The 25,409-nt window shown below is 39.6% G+C and overlaps 1 protein-coding gene across 2 annotated transcripts in view; it reads right to left on the bottom strand.

Moving 5' to 3' along the window:
- Positions 1–374: 374 nt before the first annotated feature.
- LOC126173220 (juvenile hormone epoxide hydrolase 1-like) overlaps positions 375–25,409 on the bottom strand; it is a 65,383-nt gene continuing 40,348 nt past the window's right edge. The window contains exons 5-7 of one of the 2 annotated variants that reach the window (XM_049920941.1): positions 14,254–14,488; positions 11,916–12,125; positions 375–861 (exon numbers count right to left, since the gene is read on the bottom strand). In XM_049920941.1, coding sequence (XP_049776898.1) covers positions 11,918–12,125; positions 14,254–14,488 — 443 coding nt within the window. In that variant the 3' untranslated portion in view covers positions 375–861; positions 11,916–11,917. Of the gene's footprint in view, positions 1,004–11,915; positions 12,126–14,253; positions 14,489–25,409 lie in introns of both variants that reach the window. The other variant, XM_049920940.1, reaches the window with a different exon arrangement.

Consider the following 25,409-nt stretch of genomic DNA (forward strand, 5'->3'; position numbering starts at 1 on the left):
GAGGCAATGCTTTTTTTACCATCATCATACAAAATAATAATTTTAAGATGCTGAAAACTGTACAATTTAAAATTGTATGGTTGGTGGTGACTTAACTATTCTAAATGATATGTAGTTATGAGATAAATGAAAAGGTACTGTTGAGATAAACTGATATTTATCAGAAGAAAAAGAAATTAAAGTAGGAGCTAGATGCCTTTTACAGTGCCATATTTCTGTGCCCCAGATCATAACAAAGCATTTAGAAACTTCTGCTGCATGACCAAAGAACAAATTTAAACTCCGCAAGCAAATAGCCCGTTTCACTCTTTCTTTTTTATTAGTGCCATAATAACAAACTGAATAATATACTAATAATACACTGATACACAAAATTCATTTTAAGCTTTATTAAAAATAAAACAATAATACATGAAATGGAAAGCCTTCACTGTGATGGGTATTAAATACCATGATGCACACCACATGAAGCATTTTCTGGAAGTACACTCATACCATCTCCATTGTGATAAGGAGAAATACTATTTGCTGAAATTTATGTTCATGGAGCCTCAATGTGAAGTATTCAAAGCCTCTTTCACATCAATAAATTGTTCACTACATTTATGACAATTTTTTGCGTCACTTCAAGTGTGTGTTGTTTGGCATCATGGAAGGAGAAATACTGAATGTGAGTGTTATCATCCTATTTACCCTCTTGCTTTGCATGTTTTCAAGTCTTCAGCACAGATTTTAAGCTTCATCGGTAGCCAAGTGATTTGTGATGCCCAGGCAGTGAGAGACAAATTGCTATTTTTCATCATTCCCTTCGAAGTTCTTCAAATGTACACCACGATCTCCATTATTTACTTTGAGAGAATACTGTAATTACCAGAAACATTTTTTTAATACATGGCGTGTTGACAAATGTTATCAGGTTAACTTCCCCATTCAAACAGAGGAGTTTTCATTAATTTTATGGGAGTATAACAAATCATCTTCCATCACTTTTGACTCTCGTGTTCTGAAACAGAAGAAAAATGAGAATAGACCTACAAAAACAAACACGCACGGACGCATGCGCCGCCCCCCCCCCCCCCCCACCCCCCCACACACACACACTTGTACATTTAAAACTCTCATTTTGAGCTATAAAAAGCAGTTTACAGGAGCTATCTCAATAATTCTACATAGGATATCTAAAACCTGTGCCCTTATTTATTGATGTGCAGAGCTGTATGGTCTTGTTTGTCAATAATATTTCTGTGTGAGATGAATGCAACATGATCCCATGCTTCTAATACAGTTATGCACTAAAACTGCACAGAAATTTTGTATGTATATAATTTTAGTAGTACCTCCCAAGCAAACTTTTCTTGGTTTGAATAATTTGAGCTTATTTATTGTTGGGTAAAGCATGATGGATAAAGTATGAACTCCAGGCAAGCCGCTGTTTTCCAAGTTCATTTTTAAGTGACTTAACTTTACTGCTGGTGTATGCAATCTCAATTCTACAGGACCTATGGAATACAGTGAGCCGACGGATACTTATATTAGATATTTCTGGTGTTTGCCAGTAATATACCACTCAAGTTCTGTGACAGAATTATTTATAATAGTTTACGAATGAATAACCTGCATTATGTGGACACAAGAAAGTAACATTTCACGATTCTGTGTCATAGGAATAATGGCACTGGTCTATGCTAGAATGACATACGACATACAGGCTATGGAGCTGTCATTTCATAAGGGATTGTAACATATATATTACTGAAACAACAAAATAGTTTCTACATGCAGAGAAACCATCAGCAGGGCCACTCCATGCCAACTAGTCTTATTTCAAGAAAGTTCCCTCATGATTATCACAGATTTTGATGAAATTTTGTGTAAAAATTCACACATTCCAATAAGCATTGGTGAAGCATTATTTCTGACAAGGTAATACTTATAGAGATATAGCCATTTGCTTGTCCCTGTAGTGCAACTTTCAATAATACACCACTGAGTTGAGAGAGAAACTAGGCCATATTGTACGACTACTTTTGGTCTTTTAAGTGAAATAATAATAAAAAAAGATTTCCTGAGCAATTTTCATCCAGACAATTTGAAGCAAAGTTGATAGAAAATATAGCTGCTTGAGAAAATGTACAGTTTGCCTTTGTATATCTGTACAAGTAATTGCAAGATAACGTAAAATTTTTCATTTATTAAGTTACGAACGAAAGGTCATAGTTCACAAATTGAGGACAAAGTTGATGATTTTTGTAAAAATAGAAAAAATGGGTAATCTCAGCTCACTTTTCCAAAAAAGTATTTTCTTCAAACTCTTTTGAACTATTTTCATCAGTCAGAACATGTTCTAAAGTACTCAAAAAACTGGATTTGGCTTTGTAATGCAAACATATAAGGTCTTCTAGAACAATGACAAGATGGAGGTGCAAGAAGTCCGAATGAATAGAAATAAAGCTTCAGTATTAAAAAAAAAAAAAATTTAAAGACTTTTTATTCAAAAACCACCAAAGCGTTCAGCTCTGCAATTTGTTTCCTTTTTTTAAATGAAAGGGTATGAAGAATCCAATGAAGGGGGTATTGTTCTCTTTTTTGTGCCTAATAATTTGAGGTAATCCCATTTGTAAACTGTAATTTTTTGGGTTCTGTCCGATCAAACATTGTCCTTAATCAATCAGCACTGCATGTTGAACCATGCCCTGCATGATAAAAATGTTCATAGTGAATATTCAAGAGTATTTAATTTTCTAGACACAGGGTATCTTATGATTTTTTGTTGTGTTCGCTAAGTCTGTAACTATTTAACAACCAATTTCACATGGAAAATATCTGCTGTTGTTGTTGTTGTTGTTGTCTTCAGTCCTGAGACTGGTTTGATGCAGCTCTCCATGCTACTCTATCCTGTGCAAGCTTCTTCATCTCCCAGTACCTACTGCAACCTACATCCTTCTGAATCTGCTTAGTGTATTCATCTCTTGGTCTCCCCCTACGATTTTTACCCTCCACGCTGCCTTCCAATACTAAATTGGTGATCCCTTGATGCCTCAGAACATGTCCTACCAACCGATCCCTTCTTCTGGTCAAGTTGTGCCACAAACTTCTCTTCTCCCCAATCCTATTCAATACTTCCTCATTAGTTATGTGATCTACCCATCTAATCTTCAGCATTCTTCTGTAGCACCACATTTCAAAAGCTTCTATTCTCTTCTTGTCCAAACTATTTACCGTCCATGTTTCACTACCATACATGGCTACACTCCATACAAATACTTTCAGAAATGTCTTCCTGACACTTAAATCTATACTCGATGTTAACAAATTTCTCTTCTTCAGAAACGCTTTCCTTGCCATTGCCAGTCTACATTTTATATCCTCTCTACTTCGACCATCATCAGTTATTTTGCTCCCCAAATAGCAAAACTCCTTTACTACTTTGTTTCTCATTTCCTAATCTAATTCCCTCAGCATCAACTGATTTCATTCGACTACATTTCATTATCCTCGTTTTGCTTTTGTTGATGTTCATCTTATATCCTCCCTTCAAGACACCATCCATTCCGTTCAACTGCTCTTCCAAGTCCTTTGCTGTCTCTGATAGAATTACAATGTCATCGGCGAACCTCAAAGTTTTTATTTCTTCTCCATGGATTTTAATGCCTACTCCAAATTTTTCTTTTGTTTCCTTTACTGCTTACTCAATATACAGATTGAATAACATTGGGGAGAGGCTACAACCCTGTCTCACTCCCTTCCCAACCGCTGCTTCCCTCTCATGCCCCTCAACTCTTATAACTGCCATCTGGTTTCTGTACAAATTGTAAATAGCCTTTCGCTCCCTGTATTTTACCCCTGCCACCTTTAGAATTTGAAAGAGAGTATTCCAGTCAACATTGTCAAAAGCTTTCTCTAAGTCTACAAATGCTAGAAACGTAGGTTTGCCTTTCCTTAATCTTTCTTCTAAGATAAGTCGTAAGGTCAGTATTGCCTCACTTGTTCCAGTATTTCTACGGAATCCAAACTGATCTTCCCCGAGGTCGGCTTCTACAAGTTTTTCCATTCGTCTGTAAAGAATTCGCGTTAATATTTTGCAGCTGTGGCTTATTAAAATGATTGTTCGGTAATTTTCACATCTGTCAACACCTGCTTTCTTTGGGATTGGAATGATTATATTCTTCTTGACGTCTGAGGGTATTTCGCCTGTTTCATACATCTTGCTCACCAGATGGTAGAGTTTTGTCAGGACTGGCCCTCCCAAGGCCGTCATTAGTTCTACTGGAATGTTGTCTACTCCGGGGGCCTTGTTTTGACTCAGGTCTTTCAGTGCTCTGTCAAACTCTTCACGCAGTATCGTATCTCCCATTTCATCTTCATCTACATCCTCTTCCATTTCCATAATATTGTCCTCAAGTACATCGCCCTTGTATAGACCCTCTATATACTCCTTCCACCTTTCTGCTTTCCCTTCTTTGCTTAGAACTGGGTTTCCATTTGAGCTCTTGATGTTCATACAAGTGGTTCTCTTATCTCCAAAGGTCTCTTTAATTTTCCTGTACGCAGTATCTATCTTACCCCTAGTGAGATAAGCCTCTACATCCTTACATTTGTCCTCTAGCCATCCCTGCTTAGCCATTCTGCACTTCCTGTCGATCTCATTTTTGAGATGCTTGTATTCCTTTTTGCCTGCTTCATTTACTGCATTTTTATATTTTCTCCTTTCATCAATTAAATTCAATATTTCTTCTGTTACCTAAGGATTTCTACTAGCCCTCGTCTTTTTACCTACTTGATCCTCTGCTGCCTTCACTACTTCATCCCTCAAAGCTACCCATTCTTCTTCTACTGTATTTCTTTCCCCCATTCCTGTCAATTGTTCCCTTATGCTCTCCCTGAAACTCTGTACAACCTCTGGTTTAGTCAGTTTATCCAGGTCCCATCTCCTTAAATTCCCACCTTTTTGCAGTTTCTTCAGTTTTAATCTAGAGGTCATAACCAATAGATTGTGGTCAGAGTCCACATCTGCCCCTGGAAATGTCTTACAATTTAAAACCTGGTTCCTAAATCTCTGTCTTACCATTATATAATCTATCTGATACCTTTTAGTATCTCCAGGCTTCTTCCATGTATACAACCTTCTATCATGATTCTTAAACCAAGTGTTAGCTATGATTAAGTTGTGCTCTGTGCAAAATTCTACCAGGCGGATTCCTCTTTCATTTCTTAGCCCCAGTCCATATTGACCTACTACGTTTCCTTCTCTCCCTTTTCCTACACTCGAATTCCAGTCACCCATGACTATTAAATTTTCGTCTCCCTTCACTATCTGAATAATTTCTTTTATTTCATCATACATTTCTTCAATTTCTTCGTCATCTGCAGAGCTAGTTGGCATATAAACTTGTACTACTGTAGTAGGTGTGGGCTTCGTGTCTATCTTGGCCACAATAATGCGTTCACTATGCTGTTTGTAATAGCTTACCCGCATTCCTATTTTCCTATTCATTATTAAACCTACTACTGCATTACCCCTATTTGACTTTGTGTTTATAACCCTGTAGTCACCTGACCAGAAGTCTTGTTCCTCCTGCCACCGAACTTCACTAATTCCCACTATATCTAACTTTAACCTATCCATTTCCCTTTTTAAATTTTCTAACCTACCTGCCCGATTAAGGGATCTGACATTCCACGCTCCGATCCGTAGAACGCCAGTTTTCTTTCTCCTGATAATGACATCCTCTTGAGTAGTCCCCGCCCGGAGATCCGAATGGGGGACTATTTTACCTCCGGAATATTTTACCCAAGAAGACGCCATCATCATTTAATCATACAGTAAAGCTGCATGCCCTCGGGAAAAATTACTGCCGTAGTTTCCCCTTGCTTTCAGCCGTTCGCAGTACCAGCACAGCAAGGCCGTTTTGGTTATTGTTACAAGGCCAGATCAGTCAATCATCCAGACTGTTGCCCCTGCAACTACTGTAAAGGCTGCTGCCCCTCTTCAGGAACCACACGTTTGTCTGGCCTCTCAACAGATACCCCTCCGTTGTGGTTGTACGTACAGTACGGCTATCTGTATCGCTGAGGCACGCAAGCCTCCCCACCAACGGCAAGGTCCATGGTTCATGGGGGGGGGGGGGGAAATATCTGTAGGCACACATTTTGTAGAAAACATATCAACACTTACTCTGATAACTGGATATACTTCTTTTTGTTTCAATCTTGTGGAGCCTTGTTCACACTATTTCCATTTTGCTGTTGTGCTTGCAGCATAGTGAGCGAGTTCTCTTGGCTGAGTGTAGCTCTTTTGTGCTTCAGAAGATCACGCAAGATTTATAATCCATTCTATATTTATAATAATATCAGCTTTTATTACTTTTTGCATAGCAACATAAATTTTTGTTAGGTGTTTTATTCCAGTGTTATACAATGTACATAACTTCATTTAGTTGCAGTTTAGCTGCAATTTGGGCACACAGTGTTTTGCAATTAATATTTTTGTGGTTTAATAGAAAGGAGCAGCTTGCCTTCCTGCTCAAATGGCCAATGAGCTGGAGCATCAAAGTGTTTTGTACTTTTCTATGCAAAAAAAGATGGGTTGAAACTTTTTACAGATTTTAGTGACTGCAAACAAGAACTACTAGCCTGGCAGTCACTCTGAAGCAAAGCTGGGCAATATACCCCAAATTTGCTTGCACTATGAAGCTCTTTTGCTGACCCAATATGAGAGTTGATAAAAAAAATGCTGTAATCTGTTGGAAAATGGAATCATAACAAAGACATGAATTCAGTCAGATGATGCTGAAACAGCTTGAGCTCTGATGATGAAGAAGCAGCTCGTTCATAACAATGCCAGGTCAGAAAATTCATGCAGCTTGCAAGACCACATTAATTAAATACATGGAGTCAGATTTATCACCCTCATCATCACAGTGTATCATCAATTTTTGCCTGTTATTGATATTTATCCTACAAAATATTTGTCCTGGGAATTCCAAGACTGTATCAAAATCTCTATAGTAGTTCCTGAGACTAGTGCAGATATACAAAAAGAAGTGAAGAAGTGAACAGATGACTTCAGTTTGTATATGTAGAGATAGATAGATAGATATAATAGAGGGAAACATTCCACGTGGGAAAAATATATTTAAAAAGAAAGATGATGAGACTTACCAAACAAAAGCGCTGGCAGGTCGATAGACACACAAACAAACACAAACATACACACAAAATCTAGCTTTCGCAACCAACGGTTGCCTCGTCAGGAAAGAGGGAAGGAGAAGGAAAGACAAAAGGATATGGGTTTTAAGGGAGAGGGTAAGGAGTCATTCCAGTCCCGGGAGCGGAAAGACTTACCTTAGGGGGAAAAAAGGACAGGTATACACTCGCACACACACACATATCCATCCACACATACAAGACACAAGCAGACGTGGATGGATATGTGTGTGTGTGCGAGTGTATACCTGTCCTTTTTTCCCCCTAAGGTAAGTCTTTCCGCACCCGGGATTGGAATGACTCCTTACCCTCTCCCTTAAAACCCATATCCTTTTGTCTTTCCTTCTCCTTCCCTCTTTCCTGACGAGGCAACCGTTGGTTGCGAAAGCTAGATTTTGTGTGTATGTTTGTGTTTGTTTGTGTGTCTATCGACCTGCCAGCGCTTTTGTTTGGTAAGTCTCATCATCTTTCTTTTTAAATAGATAGATAGATAGATAGATAGATAGATAGATAGAGAGAGAGAGAGAGAGAGAGAGAGAGAGAGAGAAGCTTTAGAAAAAAAAATATTTACTTACTAAAATATGACTGCGACTTACATTTTACTTTCGCGTTCGTCTATAATACTTTTGATGAAAGGTGAATGCAATGTATGTTCAAATGCCAAAAGATTTTTTATGTGATATAATTACAATTTAACAAGTTTCAGGTTTTTTACTTTGCATGTACTGTGAAACCTTGCTTCTTGCTGAATTTCATGACTAGGTCAACGGGGGTAGCCTATAGTTTCTAGCGACTGAGTGTGAGAGTACCAAAATATGTGATATAAATGAATGAATCTTGATTGCATTGACTTACAAGCTTAAATTATTTACATTACCAAGGGACAATATGCGACATAAATTTGAACTTGATACATCAAACTGTTCCAAAGAAAAATGGGTCTTGAAAGATGGACAGACACAGGGATAAAATTTTTTTCATGTGATATAATTACAAAAGAAAAATTTTTGGATTTTTTCCTTTACTTGCACTGTGAAACCTTGCTTTTGCCAAATTTCATGATCCTAGGTCAACGCGAAGCACCATATAGGTTTTGATGAGTGCGTTTTTTAGTGTAAAAATATGTGACAAACATCTGTATCTTTTGATTGAAGTTATTTTAAAGTTTAAAATTTTTACACCTCCAAGGTGCCATAGACCTTAATATAGGACATAAATTTGAACACACGTCTACCTGAGAGGAAGGTTTCTTAATAGTGAGTGAGTCAGTCAGTCAGTCAAATGAAAAACAAAGGGATCTGATATAAGAGTTCTGTTTTTACAGACTGAGGTACAGAACCCTAAAAAATGGTAAAGCATGATCGAAAGATTAAGTAAGGAAAGGGATTCTAGCACCCACTGAAAATCAACAAGAAAGACAATTATCAGCAGAGGACAGTGGATTGTAAATTGTTTTTGAAGATTATGAATTTAGCAGATCATTCCTTGGAAAAAGGGCGCAAGACATTTAGACTTACAAGCACAAAGACATACATGCAAAAAAGTTTGCTGCTGTGCAATCTACAGGAAATGTATGTGTGCTACTAGAAATGAAATGGGTCACAAAAAGGGTTCTAAAAATTTTGCGACCTTACCAAAATAGAGAGTAACAGATCAGCTGGAATGCATGCAGTTTGTGATAGTGTAGTTCACCAGAATGCTAAGCTTATAGTTAATAGAGCAGCAATACGTGAATATTATAACAATTTTCTCAACAAGGCAATTTGCTGTTAGGAAAGTAAAGAACACATGCTGTATAGCTGTCAAATGTGTCCTTGACCAGAAGCTGTATCATCTGCAGTTGCCAGCTATTTCATGGATTGTGATCCATATGATGTTATTGTGTAAAAGCAATGGATCTATTACAAAGACACAGTTTACAAACAAAGCTAATGGCAATGGATGGAGTTAATGAAGAAGTAGCAACAAAATGTTGGTGTCTGCCATGCTATCAGTACATCGCCAAACGTCAAAGTTTGCATCTTGAAGCCCTTAAATGTGATCTACAGGATGACAAGCTTATTATCCTTTTTTCTTCTGACAATGCAGTATAGTTTTCCTTGTGATATTGAAATATGCTCACTATTTTTATTTACTTGAATTTAGCATATTTCGTGACAGCACCTTTTCCGTTAAATGTTTGTAACATGATATTTGTCTTTTTGTGTTGGCTTCAGTCGTCTAGTGAAAGTATGACTTCACAATGCTATTTCGTCGGCTGCAGAAATGACCTGGTTCAATGCGTTTGCCTCATTTTTGGTGCTTCAAATACCATTTCTTCGAATGTGGTTCCTTCTTGATGTTTATATAAAAAAGTAGTAACATAATTCATTTTTCCTGTTCACTTGTAAATTATTATAATGACGACCTGCACATTGTTCCACTGTCACACACAAACCGAGAGTTCACTGCCGACTGACTACGGTCAAAGACGACTCCAGCATCAAAGACATTTTACACAACACACAAGCTTCCACTTGTAACCAGTCTCTTTGATATTCTTCGTCACATCTACTAATATTACTCAATATGCTGTCACTCTCAAACATATAAGCAAATTAGCATGAAATAAGGCAAATTACAATTCACAAAAAAAATATTCTGACAAAAATATAAGAAAACATTTACAACTTCCCTCATTAGATTTGGTACTGACAAATCCGTTAGAAAATAACACATCTCCCAGATCCATTACAATATGCAACATCAAATTTATGAAACCTCTAAAAAATTAAAGTAACATGGAGGCTTTGAGTAAAATTAAGCTTAGGAGCCTACAAGAGATCTCTTCTAGCTCTGGCCTGGGACACTTAAGTAAATATATGATCAGTCATGGGACCCTGTGGAAACAAATCCTTATCAGGCTAGGATCCTGTGGCAAAGAAATTCACCCATGGCTGCTGTTGCACAGCTACCGAACCTGGTCTTCTTGTGATGGGGATGCTGATTTTCCCACTTTAAAACAAACCAACAGCAGTTAAGCAACCATGGTCCATACCAAAACATTTATATAATTTTTCATCAGTACACTTACGTTCCACATAAACTGCAAACACAAAATATGCTGTACTTTAAACCAGAATTAAAAGAGTGTATCAATAAAGTATGTGATGAAAGCTCGTGACCAAGCTATAGGCCTGAATGCACATGAACTGCAGCCTTTCTTCGCCACGCCACTGGGAGTGAGAGGGTGGTGGGCCTGTTAGCCCTGCCATCTTTCACCCCCAGAAAAGATGCCCAGTGCTTGTCCGACAGCAGGTAGAGTGAAGTTGGCCCCATTCTGGAAGGACTGGAATGAGGACAAATCCACTCGCCTATTCATGCCCGAACCAAGGACCTCCAAGTTTGGAGTCTAGTGCACCACCCACTTAAGCACCATGGCTCCAAGTACATTAGTAGCACAACATGCACTATAAGCATTCAAAATCCTCATTAACATGACTCATTTAAAGAAAGAAAAGGAGGGGGGGGGGCACAGGCATACTGCTATGAACATCACCAAAATTTACACATTGTGGTAATGGTGTAAAACTGAAGGCAGTTTACAGGATTTGTGTTGTAGCTGTTCTGCAACAGTTTTACAACAATGATCTCCAGTGCTTTGTTAATGCAAATTTAAATTTTGAACCTTAAAACTAGTTTAATTCTGTAGATATTACAGCAGAAAAACTGGATGAAATATCTCATGATGAGTGATGACATAATACAGCCCTTTCCCCTTTTCTTTGTAGTTTTTCAAGTTTTTCTGACTCGAGCTCTTATTGCCTTCATTAGGAATTTTGATATTACCTTCTCTAGGGTATACTAAACAATTGTAAAACATAATAAAAAGGAGGTCAGATTTAATTTGAGTGCCAGCACAATATGGACACATTAACGCTTTGCCCCCAGGTTGTCACTCATTTTTAGTGCCTCATATGCTGACATTGCAAAATGAAACCTGCTGTTTTAGGTTGTTTGGTACATGGTTTTGCTAATAAAGATAATGTAAAAGAGTTTGTACAAAATACTTTCAGTAGAAGAGGGCTACAAATACCTGTTTTTGCCATGTTTGCAAAAATCATTAACTTTGCCCTCAATAAGTCAACAACTGGGAAACAGTAGCAGAACACAATTTACTTTGTAGACCTTCTGTTGGTAAACAAGAAGTTTCAGTTTTCTTCTGCAGTTACTACAGGAGATTTAATTTTGTATTTTTTCCAAGCAGCTATTTTGATGGCCAACTACTGTTTGTTACACATACGAAAATTGATCACCAAATATTTTCTTATTATTTAAGAGAGGACAAAGATTTGTACAAAATGGCCTAGTTTTGTTTCTTTACAGAAAATATTGCCCAAGATAATGTCTCAAAGTTGCCAAAAAGCTGAAAGCTGTGCTGTATGGTCAAACAAATGACTCTAAACAAAGTAATCTCAAATACATTTTTACTTTATGCAAGAATCAATTTTCCTGCTATTTTACCACTAGTGCAGCGTTTTTTTTTACACAATTATTTTGCCACATACAGAAAAAAGGTTATAACAGACAACTGATGTTTTACCAAGAATGGGAGGGTGCATATCATACATAAGTATCATTAACTTGATTTGTGACAATATTCTGGCAAAATTATACAATTTAGGCAATGAAAATAATAAACATAACAATTCAGGATCAGTTTTCCTTACCATCATTTTGCAATAGTTCTCAGTTTCTTTACAAATTGCCATATATCATCGGCCAATAATTGTGGCTCCTCCAAAGCGAGAAAATGTCCTCCAGCTTTCATGTGAGAAAAATGGATCAAGTTGACGTACTTGTCACGAAGTAGTGATTCAGACAAATACATAAGTTCATTGGGAGCATTTGTGCATCCACTGGGGACAGCTGTTGGTATGCTGAAAACAGAAGACAAATGGTCATGAATGTTATTTTTTTTTTCAAGTGTAATAAATTCTGAGGCATACAGTTTTCAGGCAATGTATATATTTTATTCCTAGCTTTCAGACCATTGATAGATACAGGCAGGTAACTCAAGAGTCTTAGTTCAGAGGATCACAGCAGGTGGGTCACAGTCAAACTGTGGTACGAGTTATCTACCCCTGCTTTTCGACATTCTTGAATCAACCACTATTTTGTTCCCAAAGAAGGAACATAGAATTTCCTAAAGCTAGGAGTAATATTTCCTACTTTTGGATGTGTCTCTTGACAATATCTGAAACTTCATTTCCTGAGGTAAATTTCATTTGCTGAAGATGCATTTCGTTTCCTGAAAGTAAAAACTAGTCTGCCATTAAGCTTCCTTGTAATTCAAAAATCAACACAAAAAGGTACTGTGAACCAAACTAACAAACTTTTCAGTTAATATTAATGTCTTGCAAAGATGTAATTTCAAGTAGTGTCCTACTAGATCTCTGCTTCGACAAATATTGAAGAGTTCTTGAATGAACAGCTCTTGCATTTGGTCAGAATAGATTAAAAAAATGTGGAAAACAAAAATCAGTATTGTCTCAATAATCTGAGGCCATCTGCAACTGAATAGTAGCACTCTTATTGTATTGCATCATTTACTGTGACAAAATGTGTACAGTCACACAACAACTAGATCAAAGAATGCACTTTAGTCCAGTGTGCCCACTGGAGTGTTTAACATACAATATGCACTGATATCAAGTGGGACAAAATTACACTTAAGACACACAGATGAAAAGGACTTACAGCACACTACTGGCGAATTTAGTCCTACAAGAGTAAGGAAACAGGTAAGAATAAAATGAAACATTATGGCTGCTAGTGATTCAGTTAACACACCACTTGGAATTATGTATAATTCTGTAAGCACTTCAAAAAACACAATTAATACAGATGTACATTTGCTGTTGCAACTATTTCACAGTGTAGCAACAATCTCTCAAATTATGGCAGACATCTTCCTACCCATGATTCACTTGTTTGCCTTGTTAACTCTCCCCCATGAGAGGAGGTGCTATATTCAAAATGGTGCACTGTTATTTGCAAGGAACAAAGTTCACATTTTGTCAATAAATCCGCAATTTTCACACCAAAAGAAGATACATCACATGTTGAAAAACACAATGAAAGTACAATATTTACAAGCAACAAAGTTATCACTTGTGTGTCTGATATGTTACTGAATACTTTGAATTCCCTGAAAGGCACATACAAATTACATTTGGTGCACTGTGTTCTTGTACTTTGTGTACAACCTGTTTTTAGAATAAGATTTTCACTCTGCAGCAGGGAGTGCACTGATATCAAGCATCCTGTCAGATTAAAACTGTGTGCCAGACCAAGACTCGAACTTGGGAGCTTTGCCTTTGGCAGGCAAGTGCTCTACCCATGCCTGACTCATGACCTATCCTCACAGCTTTACTTCTGCCAGTACCTTGTGTCCTATCTTTCAAACTTCACAGAAGCTCTACTGCAAAACTTGCACAACTAGCACTCCGGCACACAGTTTTAATCTCCCAGGAAGTTTCATATCAGCACACACACTGCTGTGGAGTGAAAATCTCATTCTGAAAACATCACCCAGGCAGTGGCAAAGCCATGTCTCTGCAAATCCTTTCTTCCAGGAGCGTTAGTTCTGCAAGTTTTGCAGCAGAGCTTCTGTGAAGTTTGGAAGGTAGGAGATGAGATACTGGTGGAAGTAAAGCTGTGAGGGTGGGTCATGAGTCATGCTTGGGTAGCTCAGATGGTAGAGCACTTGCCCACGAAAGGCAAAGCTCCCAAGTTCGAGTTTCGGTCTGGCACATAGTTTTATTCTGGCACATAGTTTTAGTCTGCCTGGAACTTTCAATTTGTTTTTCTACAGCGTCTTGCAAACACCAAATGATCAGCTTTGGGCCAGTGTGAGTGTTGATCAAGATTTCTGTCTAAATGAGGTGGAGCAGCAGGTCCGTACTTTATGCCACTAAGTCTGCCAAAGCACAAAGTTACAGCAATGTCAGGGGACTGCTGTATTTATTTTGAGTTCGTTTATTTTTGAAAAATATTTTAAATCACCTGTCTAATTCTAATGCCATTTGAGCTTTGGTGAAAGTTTCACTGTATAATCTTGCTGAGGTAGTGATTGATCCTGTTACCCAATAAATCATTATGTTATCCAGTAATTTTGTAAGAGAGAACTTCTTGGCGAGACCACCATCTGACGATGATTTCCATGCTGGGTTAGTCCATGTTGAAAACTTTTCCAATATATATGCTGCTAAACCAGCTGGAGAATCCCTCAGAGCAACTCCTGAAATTGTAGAAATATTTTTCAGGAAAAATTCAACAACAACTGTATTTTCTATCATCGTGCATAACACAGCAGTATTTTTCCTAATCAAACAATATAACTATCTCAAAATATCAACAGCTTTCTAAAAATGTTTCACATGTTTATTATTATTATTATTATAGCCTAACTGATTTTGACCCCACTGGAAGTTAGGAAAACTCGTAGCTCTCTATACAGCAGAGTCGGAGAGTAGTGAGGAAATAAAAATACTCACAGTGAAAAAATAACTGTGCACGTCCTGCTACTTGGCCATTGGGCACTGAGCTAATAAGCCAACCCATAAAAAGGACTGGTAATGGAACATCAAGAACATGCCTTCGATAAAAACGGAGATATGGAATATCAGAAACAACTTATGAGAAAGGCTTATTACTTGGTATATTAGAACTTTGGCAACACCTGCAAATCTCAGTATTCTGTGAGAAGAATTCAACAGATACGAAACACATCTAGTTAGCTCTGCAAGGTACAAGATACCTACAAATGGGAAACTTAGATACAGACACACTGCGTACTGGAAGATGGAAATTTCTGAAAGGGAGTAGGTTATACGGTCAGTAAAAGAACAGCTGGGACACTAACTGATTTTCAACCAATTAATGACAGAATAGCTGTTAATCTCATAACAGATAGGTTCACAAATATAACAACAGTTACACCATGTACCCAACAGAGGTAGCTGAAGATTAGAAGAAAGACAGTTTCTATGCAGTACTTGAGAGGTAATTAGTAAGAAACAAGGAGTCTCAGTCCAGCACACATTTTTAATCTACCAGGAGGTTTCATATCAGCACACACTCCGATGCACATGGAAAATTTTATTCTTGAAAGATTACAAATCTTGTAAAAGTTACATTGGAAGGCTCAAAAGGGATCATGAAAATGGAAGGAGAATATCCCACGGCTTTCGACATAAAATAGGAGTTAGACGAGAAGATGGACTATCACCACTTTTGTTTTACAGGAAGCAATGGTCGCTCTGAGAACAGCATAAGAGGAAATTAACATTAATCACTGAAAATATAAATGACCTAAAAATACTGGTAAGAAAGCTATTTAAAAAAGCAAGGAAAACTGGATTAGAGGTAAGTGACAAGAAAACAAAATTTGTGAAAGTAGAAAGTAATTACAAGACAAAAAGGCTGGAGACCCTGTACATTGATAACTATGTATTTGAAGAAACAGATGAATTTTGTGTGTGTGTGTGTGTGTGTGTGTGTGTGTGTGTGTGTGTGCGCGCGCGCGAGCGCGCTTGGGGGGGGGGGGGAGGGGGGTTGATGCAAATAACTTTAAATTTTGGAAATAGCAAATGAAAATTCTCTTTCATGCTGAGAAGACTTAGACAGAAGTAAAGTAAGGTTGGTTGAAGGCACAGATGCATAGAGTTAGTGGGATGAGCTTAGTGCAAAAGCAATGCTTTTTATTTACTCTGATAAGGGATTTGGCCAGCTGTAAACTATAGTGTGTGACAGAAAATAGTATACGGAATAAGCTTAATGTAATACAGGAACAGGTATCTGCGATACATAAAGTTGCAGCAGTTATTATAAGATGTCACACTATGGTAATATTGCACAACACATTAGTAAAGTTGAATCATTAGCACAGTCTATTGTAGATGTTTGTTGTAATGTAAAAGAACAAGATTTGCCAAATAAAAAGTATGATATGCATGATTACTGTATGTCACAATACACATGTAATTTCATTTTTCATAAATAATCTTTCAATTCTTATGTTGCTTCATAATACTACATTGGTGCTATGCAATTATGTTGTTTTGTGTTATTTTTCTTTTATTTATATTCAATACCCTATAAATGAAATACCTGGCCACATGAAGTAATAATAGGGATATGAAAGAACTGTTAATTTTGCATGATTCAAGTAATTTTTACAAAAAGATATTACTTTTGAAAAGTTAGAATTATTGGAAAAATGTTAATACTGATTATTAGCTGTAAATTATGTGGGGCAATGTTAAAGACTATAGTAAGAGAGAAAGAAAGATACTTTCAGAGAAACTAAATAATTGATTGACAAAAGATTATATAAATGATCATGCTGATGACTGCAAAAAGGGAAATCCTTATATAAAATCATCACTGCAATTATGACAACTTACAATATCAAGTAAATTTTAATGTCACTCTTGCATCAAAATAATTTTGAAATTTTAATTATATCATAAGATCAGCAAAGCAATAAATATGACTAATTGTTACAAGATCATATGAGTGATCATGTCTGTGACTGCACAGGCAGCAGTCAGTTTTTATTATGCGTTTGTTGCAAGGAGAAGTGGGAAGTGAAGAATCAATAAAAGAGGAATGTAAAATTTGGTTGCGACACATTTATTTCTAATCTTGTAATGACACCACGCCCTGGCCTCTGGATAGCATCTTTGACTAGTAATCAAAATGCGATGGGCCCTGGGTTTGAATCCAGCCACTGCTTAAATTTTGAGTAAAAATCATCAGCAAAGGCAGCCAAAGACTACCGACATAAGGAGTCACACTCCCTCAGAGAGCGGTGGGTGAAAAGATAGATTCAGGGCAATCCCTTGCCTTTGGGGTGAGAAACTGCCCCAAAAACACAGAAGAATCAGCAATGATAACAACGTGAGGATGCAGAACCAATGGAAACCATGGCATAAACACACACGATGTGTATCCACAGGGCATGTGGTCTGTAACTGAAAAGTGTCATGACAATCAGTCCATTGGCAAAAGATTCTGGATTATTCCCTAATTCAGATGTCTGGAAGGAGTCTACCAAGGGGGAGATGACCATGAGAAAAAGATGGTATAATCAATCAAAGGATACCATTCTATGAGATGGAGCATGTCAAAAGTTTGAATGTAGTAGAAGAGAGAAAAAGTATCAAAAAGGAAATGCAAAGGCACAACTAGATATAGTGGGGACCAATGAAGTGAAACGGAAAGAAAATAAGAATTTCTGGTCAGATGAATACAGGGTAATACCAACAACTGCAGAAAATAGTATAATAGGAGTAGGAGTTGTTATGAATAGGAAAGTAAGATAGGGAATGAGCTACTGTGAACAGTTCAGTGATAGGGTTCTTCTTGTCAGATTTGACAAAAGCCAACACCGCCAATGATACTTCAGGTACATATGCCAATGTTGAAAGCACATGATGAAGAAACAGAGGAAGTGTATGAGTATACTGAACGTGTACTTTAGTACGTAAGGGGAAATGAAACTATCAACCATGGGGGACTGGAATGTGATTTTAGGGGAAGGAATAGAAGGAAGGGTCAAGCAAGAATATGGGTTGGGCAATAGGAATAAAAGAGGAGAAAGACCGAGTTCTGCAATAAATTTTAGATGATAATAGCTGATACTCTGGTCAAGACTCACAAGAGGAGATATGCCTGGAAAAGAACTGGAGACATGGGAACATTTCAAATGGATTACATTACAGTGAGCCAGAGATTCCAAAACCAGATACTGGATTGTAAGGCACACACAGGAACCAATATACCCTCAGATCACTATTTAGTAATGATGAAGAGCAGACTGGAGTTTAAGATAATTGTGTGGAAGAATTACTGTGGAAAGTAGTGAGATACCGAAGTACTGAGGAATGATGAGGTGCATTTGAAGTTCACTATGGATGTGGATATTGTGATAAGGAATACCACAGTAGGCAGTTAGGTTGAAGAAGTGTGAATATCTCTATGATTAGTCACACATAGGTAAAAGGAAGGTAATCCCTGGGTAACAGAAGGAATACTTCAACTGAGTGACGAAAGGAGCAAGTACAAAAAATGTTTGGGGAAAGACAGGAATATAGCAACAGAAATCACTCAGGAATGAAACAAATAGGAACTATAGGGTAGCCAAGGTGACATGGCTGCAAGAGAAATGAGAAGAAACTGAAAAAGAAATGATCATCAGATGGACTGACTCTGCACGACAAAAAGTGAAAACAATCTTAGGTGGATTTAAAGCAAAGGTGTTAACATTAAGAATGCATCTAGTGTTGTTGACAGTGGTGGACCCCCAAGCCAGACTTGGTAGTGAAGGTGCGGGCACATTCAGGGCACTTGTGTGCTGTGTCTTGTACAGGACACTCAGCAGGTTCGGTTGGCTAGGAAGGCACTGGAGTAGCTGGGTTGGCACCTCCAATGAGAGGGCCAATACCCCCGTTTCCTGTATTGCTGCCCCCAACTAGAAAGGGTATAATGTGAGGGGCGGGCTGATAATAACCCCCCCCCCCCCCCCCCAAGCCCCCGGTGCAGTCTTCCACTCAGCAAGATCAGTGGGGCCACGTGTAGTGGGGAAGACTGCAGGTGAGGAGAGGCTAAGAGGGCTAGGCCCATGTATTGCGCATCATTCACCCTATAACTACAACCCAAAGAAGGAGCCTCACAGCAGCGGCCCGGCCACAGCAAGACTAGGCTTTGGAAAGCAAACTCCAGCTGTAGGCGAGTCACCGCTGTTTGCCTACCTTAAGAGTGTCATAGTTACTCCCACCAAAGACATCAACTTCCAACCCCATATCTCCTCCTTTGGAACTTCAATGCACACCACCCCCAATGGGGGAGTGCCACTTTGGACAGGTAGATGTCTACTAATTGACAAATTTATGACAGACTTTGATTTGTCTCCCCTTAATGATGGTTCCCCTACCCACTCCAGTGCCACTCATGGCACCTTTCCTACTATTGATCTTACGATCCCCTCCCCTTGACATGGGAAGGCCATCTCCTCACGACGACAGAGCAGGTCAGGGACATGTGGGCGGCCTGCCTGCACATCCCCTTTGACGGTGTAGCCCTCTCCGAGTCTGCCACCATCTGGGGGCAGCACCAGTGAGTTGCTGACACCAGTCATCTTCTCTTTGGGTACGACTTCATCAATGCCATCTGTGCCTGCATCAACGCCTTGCCTTCCAAGGCGCGACACAGTCACAGGTGTGAGGCTGACAACTGATGCCACGTGGTCTGCAGGGCCTTCAAGACTGCCAATTACATCATCCAGGCTTGCGGACAAACACATGGGTCCTGTGTGAAACGTCATGATCCTGTTGTGAAGTACCTTGCACGAGGACACGTGCAAGGTGGAGCCCCAGTTTCAAATACTAGAAGGAAACTGCAAGCCTGACATCATCGTGGTCAAAGATGGCCAGGCCTGCAAAGTCGACGCCCAGGGATGGTGACAACCTCTGGCTTGACTGGTGCCACCAGCAGAAGGCGGTGAAGTACAATATGCTGTCTATCAGGTGTGCTGTGCTCGATCTGTGTCCTGGCATTGAGAGCGTCACCTATTCGTCGGCCACCTTGAATTGGAGGGGAACATAGTCCCACAGTCTGTGAGCGACCTCCTGAAGTCTGGCTTCTAGGTACAGGAGTTCTCCATCATCTCATCCAGGGTCATGATGCTGTGCTGTGCATTGTTCACGATCTTTGAACGACGGCACATCACCCGATGCCCGGGGCTGGCGTTGGGTAGAGTGCTTGCTTCTCTCTCCCTTACTCCTGGGGTATGCCACAGGAGCAATAACATCTTTATTCCTATTTTCATGTTGTTCTCTTATTTTGTAAATTTGTTATGTTTATGTTTATCTTTCTATGTAATATATACATTTGAGGTGTGTCACCCTATGTAAGCTCCCACTGCAGTGGGGGTACTGGTGAGGTACTATACACTTGTGTACCATTTTCATTTCATATACGTATGTATTATTCCTTTTGGAATAAAGACGGCTTTAATAGCTTTAATAGACAGTTCAACATAAGGAAGTGGCCTACCTGGTGGGAGGTAGACATTGCAAACAGTGATTTCTGGAGTCGTTTGCACACTAAGCACTATTGAATCCAGGTTGGTATGAAGGCAGATCCAGTCACTAATGACGTCGGTGTGAACCAAAGTGCAGACCCTTCCAGATGCTACCCCAGGATGGTTCTGACAGAATGTCTGCTAACCATGAAATGTTGGAGAGTGGACATCATGGAAGTGCGTTTCTTGAAAAGCAAGACAGATGGAGAATAGGTCACAAGGCATTGTACTTCTGGTAGGCAACGACAATATCCATTGCAATTCCACTGGATTATCGTGTGGTGAGAGTCCAGGTGCGACATAAAGAAAGTGAGGGGAGGTCATGTCACTTGGTCGGTGGTCATCTCTGGTGACACTCATAAAAACAGTGTCTAATTCAGGAGGGGGCAACGAAGCCAGCCCCTGCTATCCATGTAGCCACTTCCTGTGTTTAGTGGACTCCTGACATGTTAAGTGGAACCCGGAAACCCACCACTTGATGGCACAAGTCAAGGAATCTGTAGCCTACATGGTCACGGAATCGCCTGAGCCTCTGATTCAGGCCCTCCACTGGGCTCTGCACCAAAAGACCACAGTTGGTTCTATCGACAATGCTGCAGATGGTGAGCTCCACCTTAATCTCACAAGCAAGACTGGCAGTCTTTACCATTTCCACTAGCCGCCTGAAACCAGACACAATCTCCTCCAATCCAAAGCAACACACGTCATTGGTACCAACAAGAGCCATAACCTGCAGCTGGCTGCACCCTGTGCTCTTCATGGCATCCAGAATGACTCCCCTCGGTATGCACACGATTGCACACTGGCTTTTTTCCCCTCCTCGGCAACCCTGTTCCTAAGGGGCCCCATTATGCGCCTAATGTTGGAGCTCCCATCTACCAGCAAACCCACCCTCTGTGAATGCCCAGACCTTATGGACCTAGAAGCTTCCTCTGGAACAGGGTGTACAACTGCATCTGGCTTCGAGGCTTCGTTAGTCACAGATAAAGCCAGAAACCTGTTTATCAAATGAACTGAGGCGGCCCTACGATTGGCCCCTCAAAGTTTTGGTGTGGGTAACGAGGAGGGTGAGGAGGGGAAGTAACTGGGGCAAAGATAGAGGACAGATTTACAGGGTGAAGTCCATCAAAATTCTTTTGGGCCTCAGAGTAGCTGAGATGGTCAAAGATCTTTATTTCCTGAATTCTTTTTTCCTTCATGTAAACTGAAGACTCTGGTGAGTGGGAAGAATGGAGACCAGAGCAGTTTGCACAGTCACGTGTTGGGATGCAAGGGCTTACCACGTGAAAGGGGTGGCCACAGTCGCTACAGATGGGAGTGGCATCACATTGCGAGGACATGTGACTGAACTTGAGGCAACGAAAGTGAAACACGGTAGGTGGAATGTACAGTTTCACGTCACATATGTGCACCATTACCCTGACCTTCTCGGGCAGGGTATGGCCCTCAAATACCAAGGTGAAAGTGCCAGTGTCTACACGATGATCCTTAGGGCCTCTCTGGACAAGATGAATGAAATGAATGCCACATCATTCCAGATTAGCCCTAAGTTCATCATCGGACTGGAGGAGAAGGTCCCTATGGAAAATTACACCCTGTGTCTTATCGAATGAATTGTGAGGAGCAATAGTCACAGGCATGTCTCCTAAGACATGAGGGAGGGCTGACTGACTGGCTGGCTGAAGTTGTATTTATAAGGAGAGAACCAGATCTCATCTTGCTTAATGACTCAGCTTCACAATGACTCAGCTTCACTGAACTTATCCTCAATATGTTCCACAAAGAAAAGAGGCCTGGTGGCAGCAAAAGTCTCCTCATTGTGACGAAGCAAGCTGGGAAAATTTTTACTTCCCCTCTTGTTTTGTCATCTGCGTCCTTAAAATTCATTTCCTCAATTTTAACTCATTACCATTAACATATGTGGATAGACTCTTCATTTTCATAAAAGAGAAAGTTTAGCCCTCAGTTTTAAGGAATATAAACACCAGATTTAATTTTGTGCTCTGTTTTATGAATGTAATTTATTTTCTAATTTATTTTGATTATTACTAGTTAGTATCTTTCATTACAGGGCGAAATCAGTAGTTGTCGTAACTTAAATTCTATTGTTGACATATAAACAAATATAAATTCTGTACCAATTATAGACACTTGGAAGACGAAATACTAGTAATCTTAAAGTATCTATTTAGTGCTATTCATAAACATGTTAGCAAAGCCAGCCCTTAATTAATTCAAAAGTAATTAATAGTTTTGTCCAAAGTATTGTTTGCATAACAATACCTGTTAATTTCATCATTAAACAAATAATTAGACTTATTCCTCATAGAAGTAGAAACTCTTAAAAAAGAACGAATTTTTTGATGTATTCAGTAAATTTAATGAGTTAAGTTTTAATTGTAATTCCTGTAAATTTCACTTCGAACAAAGTGTAGTTTTGGCCCCTATTATTGTGAGGACATATAATGGCCCGATTTTTGGTCATGAGACAGTCAGTCCAAGGCCAAGTTTCAGACAAGGAACCTGTGTTGGTTAGAACGACAACAATGCATCAACTTAACAGTGTAATAAGTGTTACACAATTAGACCGTGTGCAAAAATGACAGTGTTTGCTTTGTATGTACCTTTCTATTTTTCAAGAACTGTGAACTTTGTGGTTAGGCTTTTAGTGCTCGTAGATGTTCAACTGTAAACTATTGTAGCAGTATGTGGATGGTTCACCTGCTAACTATTAATGAGGCTTATCAAATGTTAAACAATAGTGCACTGGCCATATAACTGTGTAATATTGGGGGTTGTGAAAAGTGAAAGTAAAAGACAGTGGAACACAACTGTGCCTCTGTCAACAACATCATTTAAAGTAGTGTGTTGTACTTCCACAGCCCATTTTTCAGCCAGTGTAGCAACGCAGTACATCGACACCGAGGACAACAAATGAAGAAATAAATAAAGCAGGCCGAAATGCTACACCGTCAGTGCTTGCTAGTATAGAACAGGAACCTTGGAAAGGGTTTTGCTCCAAGCCAGCAGGCCTGGCTCTCCTCCCAGGAGGGGTAGCCAAGAAGAGTAAGACCAGGAATGCAGAAACAGGAACTGAGACAGAACTATGTTGAGGAAGAGATGTGGCCGCAGAATAGTGACCAGAGAGTTTAACATGTTTCATGTGCTAAATGTCTGCCCTGGTACCACTCACTCTAAATGCCCTGGTACCACTCTCACTAAACAGGGGCTCTCCTTGTGAGCACTGCCCAGCAACAGCAATGATCACCTGGCAGGACAGTGGTTGCCGGGAGTTCTGATGCCCCGAAAAGATGGGCAACCACCCCTAGGCTTGCACAAGGCTGTAACAATGCAGGTACCAGCAGTGTGATCCCTGTGGTGTCAGGGGGCTCAGCCAGACGAGCACATAACAGCCACACCACATGGTTTGGCTATAGAGTTGGTGGCTTAGCAAGGAGACGAAAGGGCTGAGGAGGAGGATGATTGGGGGGGGGGATGGAATAGGGAGAGAGGAACCCACGTCAAAGACACTAGGGAGGGAGTCCTTCCCCATCTGGTTCACACTACTTTAGAGACGGAGGTCAACCTTCTAAGGGGGACCAAAAAAGGAAAAGCCGAAAAGGAGGAGAAAAGCAACCAACCAAAACCGCAAGGAGAAGCAAAGTCAGAAGGATAGCCGGGCCGACATAAAGAAGAACACCAAAAGAGGGAAAAGAAGGAGCAATGGGAAAGGGAAAGGGACATGGGCAAGGACAGGGACAGTGAACGAGAAGGGATGATAAAGCAGCCCGGAAAAGAATAAAGGCTGCAATAGCTCAGGGACCTGTGTGCACCACACATGTACACACGAAAGAGATTTGGCTCCCCGGGGAGGGGGTGGGGGGGGGGTTGGGGAATAAAGATAGGAAATTAAAGAGATGGGACCTTTCATAGCTTGACAGAACAGGGGGAAGGAATACAGTAGAAGACAAATGGGTAGCTTTAAGAGATGAAATAGTGAAGGCAGCTGAGGATCAAATAGGTAAAAATCACTGGATAACACAAGAGATACTGAATTTAATTGATGAAAGGAGAAAATATAATAATGGAGCAAATGAAGCAGGTGGAAGGGATTACAAACATTTAAAAAATGAGATTGACAGTTAGTGCAAAATGTCTAAGCAGGAATGGCTAGATGACAAATGCAAGGATTTAGAAACATGTTTTACTATGGGAAAGATAAATATTGCCTATGGGAAAATTAAAGAAACCTTTGGGGAAAAGAGAAGTGGCATATGAATATCAAGAGCTCAGATGAAAAACCAGTCCTAAACAAAGAAAGGAGGAGGAGGAGGAGATTAGTGTTTAACGTCCCGTCGACAACGAGGTCATTAGAGACGGAGCGCAAGCTCGGGTGAGAGAAGGATGGGGAAGGAAATCCGCCATGCCCTTTCAAAGGAACCATCCCGGCATTTGCTGGAAGCAATTTAGGGAAATCACGGAAAACCTAAATCAGGATGGCCGGAGACGGGATTGAACCGTCGTCCTCCCGAATGCAAAAAAACAAAGAAAGGAAAGCTGAAAGGTGGAAGTAGTATATTAAGTGTCTATATAAGGGAGATGAGCTTGAAAGCGATATTATAGAAAGGGAAGTGGACATAGATGAGATGGGAGATATAATACTGCAAGAAGAATTTGACAGATCTCCGAAGGATGTAAGTCAAAACAAGGTCTTGGGGGTAGATGATATTCCTTCTTACTACTGATAGCCTTGGCAGAGCCAGTCATGACAAAACTCTTTCATCCAGTGCGCAAGATGTATCAGACAGGCGAAATACACTTAAAACTTAAGAAGAATTTAATAATTCCAATTATAAAGAAAGAAATTGCTGTCAGGTGTGAATATTACTGAACTATCAGTTTATTAAGCCATAGTTGCAAAATACTAACACAGATTCTTTACAGAACAATGGAAAAACTGGTAGAAGCCAACCTTGGGGAATATCAATTTGGTTTCTGAAAAATGTAGAAACACATGAGGCAATACTGACCTCATGATTATATTAGAAGATAGGTAAAGGCAAACCTATGTTTA

This window comes from Schistocerca cancellata, chromosome 1, assembly GCF_023864275.1.
Source record: "Schistocerca cancellata isolate TAMUIC-IGC-003103 chromosome 1, iqSchCanc2.1, whole genome shotgun sequence".
Classification (NCBI taxonomy): Eukaryota; Metazoa; Arthropoda; class Insecta; order Orthoptera; family Acrididae; genus Schistocerca; species Schistocerca cancellata.